This window comes from Salvelinus alpinus, chromosome 16 (genome assembly GCF_045679555.1).
Source record: "Salvelinus alpinus chromosome 16, SLU_Salpinus.1, whole genome shotgun sequence".
Taxonomy (NCBI): Eukaryota; Metazoa; Chordata; class Actinopteri; order Salmoniformes; family Salmonidae; genus Salvelinus; species Salvelinus alpinus.
In genome coordinates, this window is record NC_092101.1 from 10,851,531 (window position 1) to 10,871,616 (window position 20,086).

Genomic DNA, 20,086 nt, shown 5'->3' on the forward strand with positions numbered 1-20,086 from the left:
AAATCAAAAAAATCCACAGTTGTGCTAGCCCATTACCATTACTGCAATAACCAGAGACAGCAGAGGGCCATTGAGATTGCTCCATTAGCCCTTAAAAACTGGGTTAACATCGTCCAACTGTGATTACAGTTGTGATTACAGGAGTTCCATCTGAAAGCTACAGGCCCATGGGGCTGAATCCAAACTTGAACTTTGTGTTCGTAACTCAAACATTTGCGTGAGTCATAGACGTGCGTGTCTCGGGGAGAGAGAAAAATCTAGGCCTCATGTAACGGTCATTATAGGAAATCATATTCTCACCGAACCAACGTCTACAGGTGGTCAGATGTGGCTGCATAAGGGGTAATGCCATCTCCGTTGGAGATGGTCAATGCAGATATGACTGCCTGCGATGTATTGAAAGTACAAAGCACAGTATGCTTCAGCAAACAAATAGCAGCGAGAGACACCCAGCTGAATCTCCAACAGGGGATGGTGTGGGGGGAAAATAGAAAACAAGAGAAATGGTAGAGAGAAACCCATCCCAATGCACCCTCAATTATCCCATCTCCTCTTTATCAGTCTCCCCAGGTTACCCGTTTTTGCCTCAGCATGAGGTACCTGCAGCATTCACTGCTATCAAACCCCATTTCCTGAACACGACTCCACCATCTTTTCTAACAACCACCATTCCAACCCCCCCCCCATCTCTTCTGAAAGAACAGAAATGGTTCAGATCAACATGGAGGGAGGGACCAGTGCTGGGTATTTTAGGTTTTAGGCATAATTAAGTATTGTGTCTCTGCTCGAATTTCATTTACTATTTTCTTGTATTATATTATAGCACACAATAGTTGTTATAATTTGAGGGAACCTGTATCAAAACTGTAGAAACTTGTATCATTTGAGGGAACTGGTATCAAGTATTGAGCATTCTCTAATCCCCCCTAGGCCTTTTGCGAAATCCTCTGGGACATCTGATTTCATGAGATATAGAAAAGTTCTCTGTAGCTTTTTTTTTAAGCGAGATGAGTCAATCTGACACCAGTCAGAGCAGCTCTTTGGGAAGTGGTGATGTAGCGACACGGACAGAATCGAGCGATAAGCTCGCGGTTTTAAAGCCAAAATCAAAGAGGCCACTTTTAGTGGAAGCTTTATTTGTTGTGAAATTATCAAACACTGATTGATACATTTCTGAAATGATCTTCCCTCTGAACACTCACTAGAAGTCAATCAGCACAGGTCTGAAAGTCTGTTCTTTGATTAAAATAGGTTTTATGCTAGGCATGCATCACAGGGAAGAGAATTGTCAGAAGTGGCAAATCCATCAAATTGATTACCTTTTGGAAAATCTTGAGGGACGATCCTTAGATTTGGCCATGTTAAACCACCCCAGCTCTCTAACAAGTTCAATTTCTTGAATGCATGAACTGTTTTAATGTTTTTTTTTGACAAGCATCCATTAACAAAATGTACAAAAAACAAGAAATCTTTTCAAAGAATATATGCAGACATTCTTTTAAACTACAAAACAGCTTATCAACATTAGACTGCAATTTACTTTAGGTAAAGACACTCGAAACAGTGGCTGAGAGCTCATGTTTGATTGAAACAGCAGTTATGAATACTTTGATGATGTATTCACTCTGTAGCCTACAGTATAGACATGTCACACTGTAAACCAGAGCTATTTCCGCTACAGACAAAAAAGCTTTATTTGTGTTTTTTCCATTTTCCCCCATAGCTTTCCTATGCCAAAACAAGAACATTTCATATGAAATCAATTAGGTTTCATCCACATTTAAACCAACTAAAAAGGAATTGATCTGATAACCACACCATGATCTTCACCTTTAAAAATAATGATTACAGGACTACAAGTACCAGAATGCATAGTGATACAAGCAGGAAAACAACAACAACAATAGCAAACGGCTGACTTCTCTAGACGTGTTTGACTGCAGAGACTGTCCCATCATCGATCTAGTAATTCAAGGGTCTACATTATAATTTCATATCACATATGAATAATTTCTGCTGCTTTTTTGAAAAGTAAAGTAAAAAATAACATGGAATAAAGTAAAATATAAAAGTTGTATTTAGCGAACTTTTTTTAAAATGTGGTTTATTTCTGAGTTCCTGCGGATGTTGTAGGCCAGCTCTCTGTGTAACGTCATGATCGTGGAGAGGAGCGTTCTATCACAAAGCCACAACATGATCCTCATACATACACATCGGTCCCCATCTTTTTCTTTCTTCTTTCTTTCTTCTTCGCGAAACAGAAGAGTCCATTTTGTGAGTGAAAGTGCTACTGAGACTCCAACCTCCTAGTATTTTGGGGGCCATCCATCTCCCCATTGCTGTCCATGGAGGCCCGGGTCCCTTAGGTTGCACAGTGCATGGGGAGTTCACATTGTCCATTATCTCAATCTCCGTAAAGTCCCAGCGGCCCACAGCCGTAGTACTGGGACTGAGACAAGGGGACCTGACATAGCAATGGGCATGTGTCACACGGCAAAAAAAACGTCACGCGGTGAAAACTCACATTCAGAGCATGAGAGAGACAGAGAGAAGGGGGCTAGAGAGAATGCTAGAGAAGAACACGTGGGAGAATGAGAGGAGGGAAGGATGGGGAAACGAAAAGCAAAACCTGAAATTCACAAAACACTTCACCACTACAGGATGTCCCCCTTCTACTCAGCACCGCAGCTTGAGACGGAGACTCGTTTTGAATTCAGCACCAGTGGAAAAAAGGCAATTCTTGATACGGTTCATTTGTTTGTTTTCTTAAGGAACATTCTTTAAAAAAAATCTACACTGCCCTGTCCGTAAGGCCCTGTCCGTAAGCAGGTTAGCGCTTTTCGGCATGAATCTTGTTCTTGAGGCAGCTCTGCAGAGTGGACACTAGCTGGCACAGCCACAAAGTCATAAAATCGGATTTTAAACCTAACTCTAACCTTACCCACACTGCTAACACTAATCCCTAACTTTAAACTGCATTTTAGTTTTCATGAATTTGTACAATATAGCCAATTTAGACTTTGCAGCTGGCCTATCTAAGGGGAAATCGCTCAGTTCTGCCACCAGGACAAGACTCATGACAAACGTCAACCTACTGTCCATGATAGGACCCCCATGGCATGATTCAGAGGGTCTACACAGAGCTCTATGGCTGCTTACGACCTCGTTGGATAGCCACAACGCCGCCGTCCCACACCCCTGTCACCCCCCCCCCCCCGTATAAAATTTCAACAAGTGTCTTTGGCAGATTTACAGAAAAGGTCCTTATCTACTCTGGAATGCTACTGCTAGAAATTGCCAGGATATTAGAGACTGGTCAGAGACACACGAGAAGAGAGAAAAGAAGAGCGATAGAGAGAGAGAAAGACGGTTCAGCGATGATCCATCACTGCAGGAGTCGACATGACAAAGAAAGATACAACGATATAATACACTGTAACAGAATGAACATGTACAGGTGGGACACTATTGGGCACTATCAAAGCACAAAGACTCATAGAGAAACGCAAACAGTCTGAAGATGAACACGAGAGGGTCCTTAAGTGGAGAGGACGTCGCTGTCGACGACAACGGTCACTGTCGATCCACCGGCAATCAAGACGGGTGGGAGAGGAGTTCGTCCTCCTCTTAGTTCGTTTCAAACCCACCCCCTCCACTTCCTGCACATCCCAGCGCTCCTCGGTAGCAGGGAGGCTGTTTTTGTAAGGTCTTTAAGGGACTCCTTCCTGGTCCCAGGAATACTCCCTTTAATCGCCCACTGGACTTGAGCTGTGTGCTGAGGGTCAGAGGCCAGTGGTCATGAAGCAGGGGTTCCGCTGAGGAGTTGGAGGGAGGAGGGTTCTGGGTGGGCGGGGGAGGGGCAGTATGAGTTTACGGTGTCCAGGTCGTGCCTGTCGAGGGGTGGAGGAGAGTGGACCGGTATGGTAGAAGGAGAGGACGGGAGATGGGGAGGAGTCGTGTCACTTTCTCCCTTTTATAGGGGGTCAGAGGCGGCAGATTTGAGGGGAAGTCGATCGGGGCTGGGGGTGGAGGGATTCTGGTGGGGGGCTGTTTAATGGGGGTACGGCCTGCGGGCCCAGGATGCTATGAGCAGGAAAGGAGTAGCGTGAGCAGCATTGCTAGCATAAGGGAGAGGCAAGGGGCGGCCATGCAACAGCCACCGGTGCTGTCGTCTGTCAGGAAGGGCTCCGGGGACTCATACACCGAGTCATCTGATAGAGAAAGAGAAAAAAAAGGGGGGGGGGAGAGAGGTTATGATTCAAACAGGTTCCATTCTAATACAGTTAAATCCTTGTGCAGTTTCAATCTGGCTGTCTCTGGGCTGTGTCAAATCGCTGGGAAAAGCATACATTGATGCCTTTTGGTTATTTTCTTCCCTGTGACCCAGATATGCTCTGTCAATAGTCATACATACAACTGTAATGTTGTTTACACCTCTCACGTTGACTGTCATCTCCACAGTTGGCATGCAGGAGCAGAGTGAGACGCTCTACATGTTGTTGACAGGTCTCCGTCGGGAGACTCGTCTTGAAGACACGAGTCACACTGACGGAGATACAGCCAATCAAACAACGCGTGGGGCCTAAACACTGCTTTGGCATATGGTGTACATTTTAGGACATCTGAGGTCGAGGCTTGACAATGGAGGGTTGACTCAAGGAGAGTTGAGGCGTGAGGCTGACGGTGTCCTCAAATGTACTACGTACAGGCGTATTAAACGTGAGCTACAACACCTTGTCTCTCTCTCCCTTGAGCAGGTCTATTTAACATGACTTTAATAGCTTTCTGATTTTGGATTCCCTGACTAAATATTAAAGAGTAGGCTGTTTCCATTCCGCCAAAATACATTAAAAAGGGGGGTTTCTGGGAAAAACCAAGGTTAACCCCCGTCTCCCAAACAAGATTAGGGATTTTACCCTCTCAGAGCAGATGGAAAATAAACAGCCACATACCAGACTTAGGGAGAGGAATTATGGTAATGGTTTGGGCCGAGGCTGGCGTGAGGCTAGGCCAGGTTGTTTTGGATAATAAAGGCCTTAAACAGACAGGTCCCCGCATTCTCCGCCATACTGCAATTGTAAATATGCACATATATATTTCACAATCTCCAATCCACACAGGATCCGTTCGGGCCTATGGAAATGCAATTCCCAACTTCCGAGCGAATCCACACCCAAATCCACCCGTAAATCCTGATTTAACCATAGTATCAAATAAATGCGTTTCTCCTCTAGATATTCAAATAGCGAGAGTGGTACAAGCTTTTGTTTTAAGAAAGAGCCGGAGCTTGCGTGAGCAATCCTCAGTCATAGCATCAAATGGCTTTCAGGGATACTGTTAGTGTAGATCAGGGGCATAGATATGGGTGGGCCTGGGTGGACAAAGGCCCCCCACTGGGGAGCCAGGCCCATCCAATCATTGGCCCGTCCAAATTTATGCAGGCCCAACCACCAATTAATTTCTGGTTACGCCCGTGGAGAATATACTGTAAATGGACTTGTGGGATTGCTAACTGTCGAGGGTTACGTGGACATTTGTTGATGTCTAACGGCTGTGACCTGACGGGTGATTGAACAGTCATTTCAAAAACGACTACGAGATATAAATCAGTTAATTTGACTGTGAAACACGCCGGTAAAAACAAGGCAAAATAGCAATCGATCATCAGCCATTGTTTGGTTATAAACTACAGTATTCTTTGTCGTTTTTGAAAAGTGTACTATTATAAATGTTGAGGTAACTGGATTTTGCCTATAGCATTAATATTAACTATGACTTTTACTTACCATATACAATTTAATTCCATGTTCAAACAATATATCTTAATTATACTATACTGCACAGGGAGGAAAAAGTAGGCAAAAATGCTGTCATGCTAATATGCCATAGCACCAGAGGAAACTGACAATTGAAACACTCTGTAATAGACTAACTGTATGACTTTCAATTTACATGTAATTGTTTTAACTGCCCTGTGAAATTGATCATCTCTAACATGTGTATTCACAATTATACAGAGATAATGGAATAGCACAACCAGTCGGGTTAAACTCCAAATGAAAATCACCAAACTAGAGCTCAGGGATATTACTGCAAATAACACCGTTCCAAATATTGACACAGTAGTCTGAGCTGTGAAGGGAGTTTAATACCTTTCATTCTCCATAGGCTTTGTACAAACAGCTTGAAACGAATGAACGCCTTCTGTGAGTCGAAAGAACGTACGTCTGCTCGCGGACCGCTCTTTCTTTGGGTTCTAACTGGCCATGTCTCTGTCTCTGATGCCTTTTAAAAGCATCTTGATAAACAAACAGTTGGGGGGAAAAAACCTCTCCATTCAAATCTCCACAACAATGCTTATGGAAAGGCATAGGTCTACAACAGTGTATGAGCCCGGAAAAATACTGTACCTTGTGGGTGCTTCGTAATTCCTCCATAATGACCCGTAGGGTTTTGCAACATAGGAACATTTGATGTGTATAACGCTACAGTGCAACCTGCGGAGCTCTACTACATGAAGTTGGCGTTTAAACGAGCAGTGGAGAACGTCACCTCGCACATGAAGCTGGTCTGAGGTTAAGTCGACTTTAAACCCCATTTTTAAATGGCTAATACCAGCTCCGGTGCCTGCTGCTGCTGTGACTTGTAAAACTGTCCCGAAAACAGATCCCTATGGGACGCCACAGCATCAAGCTTTGGTGAATGATGACTAGTCGGATGTCAGCGTTTGGATTGTTATCTTGACCTTGTCAGATGAATTATTTCCACCAGACTGTGCCCAGAGGGCAGCAGCATGTACCTCTGACTGCAGTGTGTGTGTGTGTGTGTGTGTGTGTGTGTGTGTGTGTGTGTGTGTGTGTGTGTGTGTGTGTGTGTGTGTGTGTGTGTGTGTGTGTGTGTGTGTGTGTTTCCGAGTCCTAGTCCTAGTGGCTTAACTGGGATCCTAAGCAGTTCTGAACAGGGGTCTGGATGATAGTGTGCTGAGCAAAGACAGAGACGGAACAAAGATTTACCCTCATCAATCAAGAAGCAGAGGGCTTTGCAGGTTAGGCTCTGACCACCCTCAGCGGGGTCGCTAACAACCGGATTTATCCGGTTTTCAGGGGAAATGGAAGAGAGCCTGTGACGCGACTTCCTCTTTTGAGCGTAAACAAGGCGACACCATCTTAACTCCTCCTCCACATTTACTGGATTGGCCGAAGAGTGCAGAAGAGAACCTCCCCCAACAGTTTTTTTCTCCTGTCAGGACCAGAATGTCGCGCTCTGATGTATCTTTAACGCCTGCTACTTTAGGTTCTGTTTGTCTACCTTTCCTGGGTTAATATGGGCTTAGAATGAGAGATTTGTGGGACTGCTGAGAAAAAAATTGCATGACAGTTTACACATTTTATAACCTAACGTAGCCGCCAGCTGCCCAGTGACACGGGCCTACCAGACGAGCTTCGAGGCAAGCAACACTGAAGCATGCATGAAAGCACCAGCTGTTCCTGGACGACTGTGTGATCACGCTCTCCGTAGCCGATGTGAGTAAGACCTTTAAACAGGTCAACATTCACAAGGCCGCAGGGCCAGACAGATTACCAGGACATGTACTCCGAGCATGCGCTGACTAGCTGGCAAGTGTCTTTACTGACATTTTCAACCTGTCCCTGACCGAGTCTGTAATACCAACATGTTTCAAGTAGACCATCATCTGCCACTCTGATCCTCAACACAGGGGCCCATCAGGGGTGCGTGCTCAGTCCCCTCCTATACTCCCTGTTCACCCATGACTGCATGGCCAAGCATGACTTCAACACATTAAGTTTTCTGACGACACAACAGTGGTAGAACTGATCACCGACAACAGTGAGACAGCCTATAGGGAGGAGGTCAGAGACCTGGCAGTGTGGTGCCAGGATAACAACCTTTCCCTCAACGTGATCAAGACAAAGGATATGATCGTGGACTACAGGAAGAGGAGGGCCGAGCACGCCCCCATTCTCATCGATGGGGCTGTAGTGAGTAGGTTGAGAGCTTCAAGTTCCTTGGTGTCCACATCACCAATGAACTGTCATGGTCCAAACACACCAAGATAGTCGTGAAGAGGGAACGACAATGCCTATTCCCCCTCAGGAGACTGAAAAGATTTGGCATGGGTCCTCAGATCCTCAAAAAATTCTACAGCTGCACCATCGAGAGCATCCTGACTTTTTACACTGCTGTGACTCTCTTTTTATAATCTATGCATAGTCACTTTACCTCTACCTACATGTACATATTACCTCGACTAACATGTGCCTTCGCACATTGACTCTGTACCGGTACCCCCCGTATATAGCCTCGTTACTGTTATTTTACTGTTGCTCTTTAATTTTTTAAATTTAGTTTTTAATGTTTACTTCAGTTTATTTAGTAAAGACTTTAAAGATTTTTCTTAAAACTGCATTGTTGGTTAAGGACTTGTAAGTAAGCATTTCATTGTGAGGTCTACACCTGTAGTATTCGGCGCATGTGACAAATAAAATTGGATTTGATTTTATTGAAAAGAAACACCTAAAACTAAATACACCACATTCTGGTCAACAATCCAGTAAATGTGGAGGAGGATTATAAAATGGGTGGTCGCCTCGTTAATATTCCGGATGGAAACAACGTGCCGTAGCTAGCTGCTCGCCGGATATTAACTAACGTCACCAGGGACTGTAAACAGCGAGGTGCACGTCCAAAAGCGAAAGTCGCGTCAGAGGAGCTCCTCTTTTTGGCTGATTGAACTGGTGCACATTTCATAGTTGAGTGCTCTCCAAGTGCTCGGAGAGTGTCGTATGAAAACTGAACTAAAACAGTTGCCTTGCCTGTTTGGTAAAACTTTGAACCATCTGTGTGATAAGTTAACACATTTCTATTTATTTGTAGACATTAATACTTGTGGATGACTATAGAACAATTTAATGCACGATGGGTGTGATGGAGAGCTCTACAACCTCATATAATATGTTACTGTCTCTTTTGCTGACTAGACCCATTCTTAACATGGCAAAGTTATTGGCAAAGTTAGAAAAATAAGGTTTTGAATCTGAAGGAAGGCTAGTGTTACCAAAATTGAGTGTAAGCAATTTCACACGACATTCCCTGAAGACTGGATAGAGAAAAAAATACTCACTTGTGGGCTTGACATAGACTTTCAACTTCAAGCAGGGTTTCCCGACAAGGTTAGGGTGTGGAGACGCTGGAACGAGAGAGCGAGAGCGAGAGAAAGAGAAAGAAAGAGAGAACGAGAAATACACACAAGCATATGTTTGTTAATGAATAACACATTCAGCAGCATTTTTCTTGTCAGATCTCAGAGAAAATAGCTCAAATTATACTGGCTGGGAAAGAAGGTAAGTATGTTCCATTAGAGGGCTATAACTGAAATGTCCCACCCTCAATGGACCGAGATTTCACAGAGGTGATCCATCAGGCACTCATTTCAGTCAACTTTCAGTCTCCCCGCAAAAGAAAATGCATCCACCCTATTTTAAAAGCAACCCAGCTGAGGGCCAGGGTGCAATTGTGGATGATAGCCTGTGAAAAACGGCGGCCATCTTGGTAGAAGAATTTGGGGGCCAGAGGTCAAGTTTGTCACACCTGAGGAGCTTTTGACCCGTCTTCTTGTGTGACCCTGTCCCTCTGACATTGCCACCAGAGTTGGAACTTGGAAGGCCTCAGTGACCAGGTGCTGTGTGTGCAGAGACGTTAGCGTGGCTCGCTAATCCCTTAGCAGGCTGTTACTGTGAATGGGAGTGCTAAAGGATAAAACTCCACTACTCCACGGTCCAAGTGTCTCAGTGTACTCACACAACATATGGCTCAGTGAGGGAAAACAACAACTCCATGCAACCTCTGATATGCTAATAGCATCACTGGAAAGAACCAGTGAGAGAAGCAGAAAGAGACTTTGGGCGTAGTGCTGCATTCTAAATTAACCTTGAAAAAGCATTTTTTTTTCTGTCAAAAGAGTAGTCTTTTGTGACCAAAATTTAAAGCAGTACTTTTCTAATTTAACCATGGCAAATTATGTTTCATTTTGTCTCTCGGGAATCCCAAAAAAAAGAACACCGATTTTGTTGCCATTAAAAACAAATATCAGGCACCAAAATGGCCACTCTCCTGCAACAGCATTTTTGGTAATTGGTCTTTTAAAATGGCTCCGTATTTGGTGGGGTAAATGCCCGGAATGCGGCACATAGATTATAGTCTAGACAGAATAACATGAAGCCAACTAAAGACACACAAAACGAACACACAAACAACACACTGACATAGCACACATCCACAAAACACATATAGTGCATAAATGCAAAGGCATCTGTCACTTATTCCTCTCTCTAAACATTATTCTCCCAACCTAACTTGAGACTTCCATTTAGACGTGTGTCTATGTGTGTGTTTCTAGTTGGGGTGTGGGGTGTGTGTGTGTTTTCTTTAGGTTTGCGTTTGAGTGTGTGTATTTGGTATTTGCACGAGTGCACATGGGTGGGGGCATTGTTATTGGTGGTGGCAGTGACTGAGCAGTCACAACTCTGTGTGTTTGTGTGTGTGTGTGTGTGTGTTTGTGTGTGTGTGTGTGTGTGTGTGTGGAGATGCAGAAGCATAGAAGTCTCAAAAACCACTGCCTGATAGGGCTCTGTGCCACCACTAACCCATCACGCCTGGGAGTTGGGGGTAAGGAGGTCACATTAGGGGTGATGGACGTGCCCCTTTGTTCACAGATAACCAAACTAAGCCCCCTTTTACCCCGGTAACTACCCACACCCGACTTCTCAAGCATCCCCCTTTGCCCTAACACTCCAGGGGCCATGACAGCTACAATATTGGTAGTAGCCAAATCATTTTCTAAGGGAGGGGAGAAAAAAAGGAGTGCTGAATGGCGGGGCAAACTGCTTCCCAGCCTCGGCTGCTGTTGGGGACAAAGGGCCACACAATGCGGGGCCTGGCTAGGAGCTACGGGGCGGAGTACATTAAAAACAGCTCAGGACGGGGAAGAATCGTCAGACACTGAATGCTAACTTTGAACTGACTTTTCTTTTTGTTGCCAGTCCTCTGTCTTCCCTCCACTCCTCCATTCCAGGAGTGACAACATCCCGCAGAGTATAATAAGTCGAGGGACGCCCCACTGGTTAGGAGGGGGGATGTTTAGACATTGCAGCACCCCCCCAGCCCCCCTTCCACTCTTTTCCCTCAGCCTAAATACCTTTCCATCACCCAGAGGATAATAAGCATTGAAATATATACCATATGTTGGAGGGGCGGCATCCATACACATTGCAGTGAGTGACGGGCCAGGGGGGCTGGGTTGAGGTATAGAGCCGCCCTATATGTGGTCCCCGGCCCTGATCTTGTCACACAGGGGTGCTGTCGAAATACTGTCACAACTGGTCCCTGCGAGTTATGGATTTATAATACTGTCACAACTGGCAGGCTACAGTACTGTACTCACACTCCCACTTCTTAGAAATGTCATCATGAAAAGCTGTCTAAAAACATGATTTTTTAAATATTTTAAATACATAAAGTAAAACATATACAATACCATATTGTACAGTTTGGGTGTATCATATCATAGAGGCAAATAAAAATAATTATAGTCTTATAACGCGGAATTTCTTGTCTTTGTGATTTAAGTTGGGCCTTACCAACAACAGATGGCAGTGAACAGCTAGAAATGATGAGCTGCTGAGTAGCACTGTGCTTTAAAATGATCCTGATCTCTCCTCATCTCCCTTCACATCACACATGAGTCATGTGCTGTGTGCCGAATCTCAGAATTGCTGTCTGTCGTGTGCCTGTCTTTCTAGCGGTTCGGTCCGCCACAGGATTTAGCATCACAAGGCGGTGTCATGTCACCTTTTCTCCTGTGGGCTAAGTGGCATCCCCCTAGCAACACAAGGGCACACACAGAGAGAATCAGAGCAACCCAGTTAATGAGTTTTATTAATATAACATGAAAAGTCCTCATGTTACACCCACCCCTGAAACTCACTATATTTTTTATGTTCTAAAGTTTTTCCTATTTTGGAAAAACCAAGGGAAAAGATGAACGAGAAGGAGAGACAGGGGGGCACAGACAGAGGGGATTGGAGAGAAAAAACAAAAAAGGAACAGAAATTGCCTCATTAATGCATCCGGCATGCCGCTCTGAGCCTTTTCCCTGCCTGTGCCCAGCAGGGGGCCTTTCCATCAGACCAAAGGACACCTTTTCACAGGGCCATTAGCAAAACAGGGACAGATGCACCCTGGCAAACCCACGCCTGTCCTGTCATGCTCATGGACACACCGCACCGGGAATGGACCACGGAGGGGGGGGGGGGGTGTAACGGCTCCGATGGAGGGGAAATGGGAAGCGGCGTGCGCACCGCGACCTTGAAATTGAAGTGGGCGTGGAGCGTCCGGTAGGCAAGGTGTCAGGCCTGTCTGGAGAGCACGCCACCCTGGCCGCTTTCAACCCACCGCACCACTAATGGCTTTCAACGCCTCACGTCCAAAAAATGGTAATGACCACGGTCCGGAGCCAGAAGGACACAATTACCCCCATCAAGTTCCCTCGGCTAAATATGATTTGACCAATCAGCATAATTTGAGGCGTTCCGCATGAGGGCACCGCTAACTGGTCTTGCACCGATCTCACCCTGTGAAGCTAAGCACCCAGCTAATAGCTCGCTTGCCATTTGACAAATTGACATTTTCATCAAGGGGTGGAAGGAGATGGGATGCGCCAGGGTGCCACACAAAAGGATGGCAGGTCAGGCAAAAAACACGCAGACGGACAAGTCAACCGAAAGCCAGAGATAAACGATTTGTCCGGGGCTCCCCTCTGGTTTGGCCGCTGAATGTTGTGATTGGTAACAGTACGCCTGTTTAGTTACAGGCTATGGCTTTAGTTCACGGTCCGTGGTTTACCTGGAATTTACATTGTAACAGCATAATGACATCGCTTTTGCCTCAATAACTATCTTTTTGTTTTCATTCAATCAATTAGCGCAAGGGACCATAAATTGGAACCAACTGGTTCACGATTATATTGAATTACTTCAAATAAATACCAGTTAACAATTATCTAGTAAATACAAGGACATGTGGGTTTGAACAGCCCGTTCCTGTATGGTTCCTAGCCCTGGCACCCATCCATGGCAGAAAAATTACACCACAACGCAAAGCCTATTAATTAAACCCCTACCGCTATTGTGGCTTCCTCCCCCGCTTCCCACCAAATTGGATAAATCATCCTTCAAACGACCAAAAAACGAACATGTACAACCCAAATTACATTCCCTGATATCCATCAACTAAAGAGCGATGGGTTGACAGCGCTGAATATTCTTGATGGGTCACAACTGTGTCTGTTTTGTGTAGTCAGTGGGGGGGGGGGTCCAAAGTCATTACTTACTTGGGGACATAACCAGTGTGGGGGGGGGGGGGGGGGGTGAATAAAAGGGTGTCACAATATTGGGGTCTGATTAAGATTTATATTGGCTGAAGTTACTCCTTCACCAGAAGCCTGACTGGTCCTGACTTGAATGCAGCCAATAGCTAATAGCCAATTAGATCCGTGTTACTAGGCCATGTGACCCATCGGCTAAGAAGCAAGGTTCTTCATAATCCTGGTGCTAAGGACCAGTACACAGGGGTGCACATTTTTGTTCCAGTCAAGCACTTACAGACCAGACTCTCCTAATCAACTGATCATCAAGTCCTTGATCAGCCAAAGAAGGTGTGTCAGTGCCGGGCAATCATTTCTACCTGAAACCTCAAATAGGAGACATAACATGTATCTGTAAGGCAGCAGTGTGTGTGTATGTGTGTGTGTGTGTGACATTCGTCCATGTGACAACTTTTCCACTTACAGATATAGTAATACTCGTGACCCGGCCGGAACTCGAAGCCTAGTGAGAAGGGGGTGAAGAGCTGGAACTTCTCGGAGAACTTGAGCGGTCCGTTGGGGCTCTGTGGCCGGTTGCACTCCCAGCGCTTGAAGCCCTTCATGCGGTGGTCGCAGGTGGTGTAGCCGTCGTAGTTGACCATGAAGAGGATGTAACGCTCCATGCGCTCCTGGGGGAGCGGGTCCTCGTAGTGGGGGCAGTAGATGTCCAGGTAGTCGTTGATGGCCACCTCCACGGTGTACTCCCCATGGAGAAACCTGCGGATGAGACAGGACAAGTATGGTGTGTCTGAGGAGAAATTACGGCGACAGATAAGAAATAGAATGGCATTTCGCAGACAACTTTTATCCGAAGCAACTCAAAACAGACTTGGATCTACAATAGACCTGGAACCCAAAACATCTCCACAACGAACAGCACTGGCCATCGTTTGGATCCAACTTGTGCAGCGGATACAGACAGCTGAAGATAACTCAACATGATGCTACTATTCTATATGGATGAAGGCGCTAGGCGAGGAGGACGAGGAAGAGAAGGAGAACGGGAGCAGGAGGAGAAGAGGGTCTGGAGATTGACAGGGGTTTACAGAGTGAGGCCGGCTTCATTAAGCTCTTTCACAGGGCCCTGTCTCTCGCCCAGCTCTGGCTAAATGAGTTTGCCGCTCTGGGCAATTTCGATACAAATTGAGCACCTGCATGGTGCCACAGATCTGACCCTTTAATAGCGAAATTCCAGAGAGTGGCGCCGTGTGCGAGTTTACAGGGGGCTATATAGCCATCCCTGCCATAGCTATTAACTGAAACGCAAGGGCTCAAATCACGGCCCAGAAGATGATTGTGTGGTTCCATCTCCACTTTCTCCATGTCACAGTCCTCTGTCTGGCTCAATCCCATTCCAAATATCCACCCTCCACTTGGATTTTCCCTGGCCGTTTTCCAGCTGCAGCTTAAGTGACAAGTCGTGTCCCCCCCCCCAGTGGAACTGGATTTGATCTCTTCCACTCTGAAGAGCATAATGGGAATGTGATTTGACGGGCTTCCTGACTGAGGAGGTCTAAAATGCTTTGATACCTCCTGCCTCTGTTGACACACCTGCCCCTAGACCTAACGCAGTTAATGCTGAGACCATAACCTAATGCCTTTTCTAAATCGCCATGAACAAATCATAGATAATCACAAATTCAATCCATGAGATGGTTCTACAGATGGTTTACACATAGGAACTGTTTCTTTAAGTGTGAAATCTGGTCTTGGTGTGTGCACTACATAATTACGGGCCGTTGTGTTTCGTAATTAGCCACACATAACTCTGAAGCCAATATGAGAGGTTTGACACACTGACCCCAAATTCACAGACTGACCCCCGAATAGGTCACCCCCAAACAGTCCCCCTTGGACGGCGCGTCACTTCTCCCTCGACTGTCCTTATCAGTCGCGCCATGAGTGAGATCCTCAAAGAGGCCCGTAATCCTTCACAGGGCTCTGGTGGGAAGGCCATTTTGCGTCTTGTTGCGATAAACCATTGCACAAACACCAGCCATGTTGGTGGAAGCCCGCCAGATAGACTGTAGCTCATTGGCTCAGCGTAGAAAAGCAAGGGGCAGAGGGAGCCAGGATGGGGGTGCGAGGTTATGAAGGGGGAGTGGTGGGTTCAGGCAGACCTGGCATCAGATGACAGCTAATCTGGGGGGGTTGGAATAAGTGTCAGAAGGGCCCGGGTCCACATCTAGCTGCAGTGTACGGATCTTCTCCAGTCACCCCCCCCACTACCCCCGCCCTCTGCTGCCCCCCGCCCCCGCCGCTTATCGCACCAGACCAGAGATCAACCCCCTTCCCTTCTCTCTGTGTGAGCTTGCCTGGCCTCTCTTTCCTGCATGCCACTTTGTTCTCCGGTCATCATATCAACACCCCCGATGAAACAGGCGTGCATTTTGTGAACACACGTCACCCTCCCACTTCTCCACAACAGCCTCTCCTCTCCTCATTTCCTAACTTCTTGGCTCCTCTATTCACCCATCTTTCCCTCTCCTACTCCCCCCCCCTCCCCGTCTGCCCCGTCTGCCACAGAAAAATAGTGAATCTAAATAAGAATTAAGTCGGCGCAGCCCTCACATCTGATGTGATCTCCGAGCGGTGAGAGCATTGAGAGACATACGCCTTCATCCAGTCTTGACGGGGTCCATCTTCTATTATGGACTGCCAGAGCTTATGTTAGTGTGTGTGTGTGAGCGGCCGAGGAAACAGGGGGACAGGGGAGCGGCCGAGGAAACGGGGACAGGGGAGCGGCTGAGGAAACAGGGGGACAGGGGAGCGGCCGAGGAAACAGGGGGACAGGGGAGCGGCCGAGGAAACAGGGGGACAGGGGAGCGGCCGAGGAAACAGGGGGACAGGGGAGCGGCCGAGGAAACAGGGGGACAGGGGAGCGGCCGAGGAAACAGGGGGACAGGGGAGCGGCCGAGGAAACAGGGGGACAGGGGAGCGGCCGAGGAAACAGGGGGACAGGGGAGCGGCCGAGGAAACAGGGGGACAGGGGAGCGGCCGAGGAAACAGGGGGACAGGGGAGCGGCCGAGGAAACGGGGGGACAGGGGAGCGGCCGAGGAAACGGGGACAGGGGAGCGGCCGAGGAAACATGGGGACAGGGGAGTGGCCGAGGAAACAGGGGGACAGGGGAGCGGCCGAGGAAACGGGGACAGGGGAGCGGCCGAGGAAACAGGGGGACAGGGGAGCGGCCGAGGAAACAGGGGGACAGGGGAGCGGCCGAGGAAACGGGGACAGGGGAGCGGCCGAGGAAACAGGGGGACAGGGGAGCGGCCGAGGAAACGGGGACAGGGGAGCGGCCGAGGAAACAGGGGGACAGGGGAGCGGCCGAGGAAACGGGGGACAGGGGAGCGGCCGAGGAAACGGGGACAGGGGAGCGGCCGAGGAAACGGGGACAGGGGAGCGGCCGGGGAAACAGGGGGACAGGGGAGCGGCCGAGGAAACAGGGGGACAGGGGAGCGGCCGAGGAAACAGGGGGACAGGGGAGCGGCCGAGGAAACGGGGACAGGGGAGCGGCCGAGGAAACAGGGGACAGGGGAGCGGCCGAGGAAACAGGGGGACAGGGGAGCGGCCGAGGAAACGGGGACAGGGGAGCGGCCGAGGAAACAGGGGGACAGGGGAGCGGCCGAGGAAACGGGGACAGGGGAGCGGCCGAGGAAACAGGGGGACAGGGGAGCGGCCGAGGAAACAGGGGGACAGGGGAGCGGCCGAGGAAACAGGGGGACAGGGGAGCGGCCGAGGAAACAGGGGGACAGGGGAGCGGCCGAGGAAACGGGGACAGGGGAGCGGCCGAGGAAACAGGGGGACAGGGGAGCGGCCGAGGAAACAGGGAGACAGGGGAGCGGCCGAGGAAACAGGGGGACAGGGGAGCGGCCGAGGAAACAGGGGGACAGGGCGGGGCGCTCCACCTACTACTTCTCTTCCTTCATCTCACTGCATTACCTTTTTTTTAGGGGGATATCGAAAAGTGCACGGGTTGCACTTCTGTGTTACTCCCCTCGGCCAATCAGGCGGCGGTATCCTCACGTGTAACTACGCAGGGAATGTAATAATCCTCCTAAGGCCACGCTGCGGATGTAAACCTGTGGTCTATTAGATGTAATTCTCTTTCCATAAAACATGTATTGGGGAGGGGGGGTCTTAAATGGATACCGCCTATCGTCTCTGCATATTTTCTTTCTATTTTCCCTGAGTGCATGCGGCCATCGCCATCTCGCTTTCAGGATCCAAATAGTGCATTATGTCTCGATAGATCAATACCACCCCCCTGCCTTCTCCCTTCTCTTCCTCTCCCTCACTTCCCGTCGTTCCAGCAGCATTGCCCGTCATTAAGGGCCAGTGGAGGCAAATTGAGGGAAGGGTTTGATGTAGCGATGCTGCAGTGCTCAGTCTTTGATTGAGCTCCGTGACGTGTTGTTGGAAATGACCTCGTTAAGGGAAGAACATCAGGACAGATCCAAATATCAATAGCAAGGCAGCCAGGGGTGTGTGTGTGTGTGTGTGTGTGTGTGTGTGTGTGTGTTTTTTTGTATGGATGTAAGGGAGAGCTAATGCATGCAAGCTATTTGTGGTCTTGCAATCAATCATGGCAGTCTTGGCCCGCCCCTCTCCAACTGTCACCTACATGTGGTGATTGGTGGGTCTGGGGGGGGGGGGGGGGTCTGGGGGGACAGATTCCTCCCTGATGGTTGGCTATGACAGCCTCTAAACATGCGCTAGCGCCTGGCACAGCCTCTTCCCTTCCACCCTTCCACACACCAAAAGCATTCTTGCCACATTCTCACTACCCTCAAATCCAACGTGGGCAAGCAAGCCACATGCATGGCGGACATTTTGTAAACCGCCCGGACCATTCCTCGGAGACCAGAAACACATGGTGGTGATTGATCAATTTAGCTTTCAAACTCCGAAAAAAAACAGAGGGTACTTTGAAAGTTCCTGGACTTTGAAAGCTCCCAGAGAGTTTCATAGTCTTCACAATCTGTCTGTCCACCCACAACCCCCTGCGGGAGCTTAATTAATCAGGCCCGATGTTTATAAGTGCATTATAAAGTGTTTATAGCTGGGTGATTTAGGAGGGCCGAACTTTGAAACCGGTCGGAGTTTCTGACTGTTTTTTTTGAAGACCACTTCTTCTCTGATTTACTGTCTTGTCAGGCTTGGCAAGGCCCCGGCAATGTGGTTTAACTCGGCCCCACTTTATGACTTCATGGGCTAAATGTTTGTCCATAACGTTGTCTGCTTTTGAAGCCCTGCATGCAGGAAGAAGCCATCAGCAAAGGGAAGATGTCAAAACCAACTGAGCACATCTGACGGGACAGAATGGGTCATTTGGAACGCTAAGTCTTCATGGGGTGCAAAAAGAGGATGCTGTTGTCTATACTTCAATCAAATGTAGTTAAAAAGAAACTTTCACTGGTATGCAAATTGGGGCGCCATACTTTCATTGTTTAGCGATTACAGTTCATGCTTGAAAGGGATTAAAGACACAGACGACATAAAAAAAATTGCAATTGTGAATTTCAAACCATCTTAGAAGATACTGTAAGCTGCTGACTTTAAAGCTGAACATGTTATGACAACTTTGTGACCAAATTCTTTCAAGCTTACAGCAGCATCACACATGGAAGATGTGACCAATCATATCAGACCTTCCTGGTCAACTGGACCAATGAGGTGAAGGGAGTGGAGAGAATGAGAGAGAAAGAGAGAGAGAGGGTACAGTACAGAACAGATCTTTCCGCTTTCAGTATTCCTTTCCCTCTCTCTCTCTTTCTCTCTGCAGGCCAGTTCACCTCACCCGGCTAAAAGAAAAAACGTGTTCCTGCTCGACCCGCCGACAGATAACTCCAGCTGTGTGTGTGTGTGTGTGTGTGTGTGTGTGTGTGTGTGTGTGTGTGTGTGTGTGTGTGTGTGTGTGTAGCGGGGACATTACTCTTCAGTTTCAGCCCAGAGTACCCGCCTACAGCCACATTTCATGCCTCTTTAATGCCTGCACCAATATGTATGGAATCTTAAGCCTGACGCTTGCTTATGAATTGAGCCCTAGCGTTGATTCGTTTGTAGCATTTGTCTTGGAATTCAAGGATCAACAGAAAAACCCAGACCCTGTTAGCCAAAATCTACGCAATGTAAACTATCGGGACACGTAGTCTGGGGGTTGCCAGGACTGGTATCCTAGACGGCCGCCATTTCATTATTGACACACACCGAAAGCAAACAGAGGAATTTACTCTGCAATTAACGATGACCAGGGCAAGTTGACTTAATACAAACAAATGGACTTAATAACTTGACATTCTTCCTGGACCCCAGGAAGAGTAGCTGCTGCCTTGGCAACAGCTAATGGGGATCCATAATAAATACAAAACTACAAACACTTCAAACCCATTTTTCATCTGCACGTAATCTGATTACTTTGGAGTCTTGGTCTAAGGCCTAGCTGGCCTGGCCACAGCAACTTCCAATCTAGGATCTAGCTTTATAGTATCCTCACTTGTTTTCTGGCGCGAGTCCAACGCAAGCACGTTAGAATCAGCGATTTTGGTGGAGAGTTTCCGCGGGACAAGTCATGTAACTGAAGTTTCCCTGTGTTTACAATTGAATGAGCTGGACGGTTGATGCTGGGGGGGGGGTGGTGGGTAGGG

At 47.7% G+C, this 20,086-nt stretch overlaps 1 protein-coding gene across 1 annotated transcript in view; it reads right to left on the minus strand.

The window, feature by feature from the left end:
• Positions 1 to 1,106: 1,106 nt before the first annotated feature.
• Positions 1,107 to 20,086, minus strand: part of LOC139540806 (ephrin-A2-like) — a 127,802-nt gene continuing 108,822 nt past the window's right edge. The window contains exons 2-4 of the mRNA XM_071344783.1: positions 13,866 to 14,158; positions 9,143 to 9,208; positions 1,107 to 4,211 (exon numbers count right to left, since the gene is read on the minus strand). Coding sequence (XP_071200884.1) covers positions 4,084 to 4,211; positions 9,143 to 9,208; positions 13,866 to 14,158 — 487 coding nt within the window. The 3' untranslated portion in view covers positions 1,107 to 4,083. The remainder of the gene's footprint in view (positions 4,212 to 9,142; positions 9,209 to 13,865; positions 14,159 to 20,086) is intronic.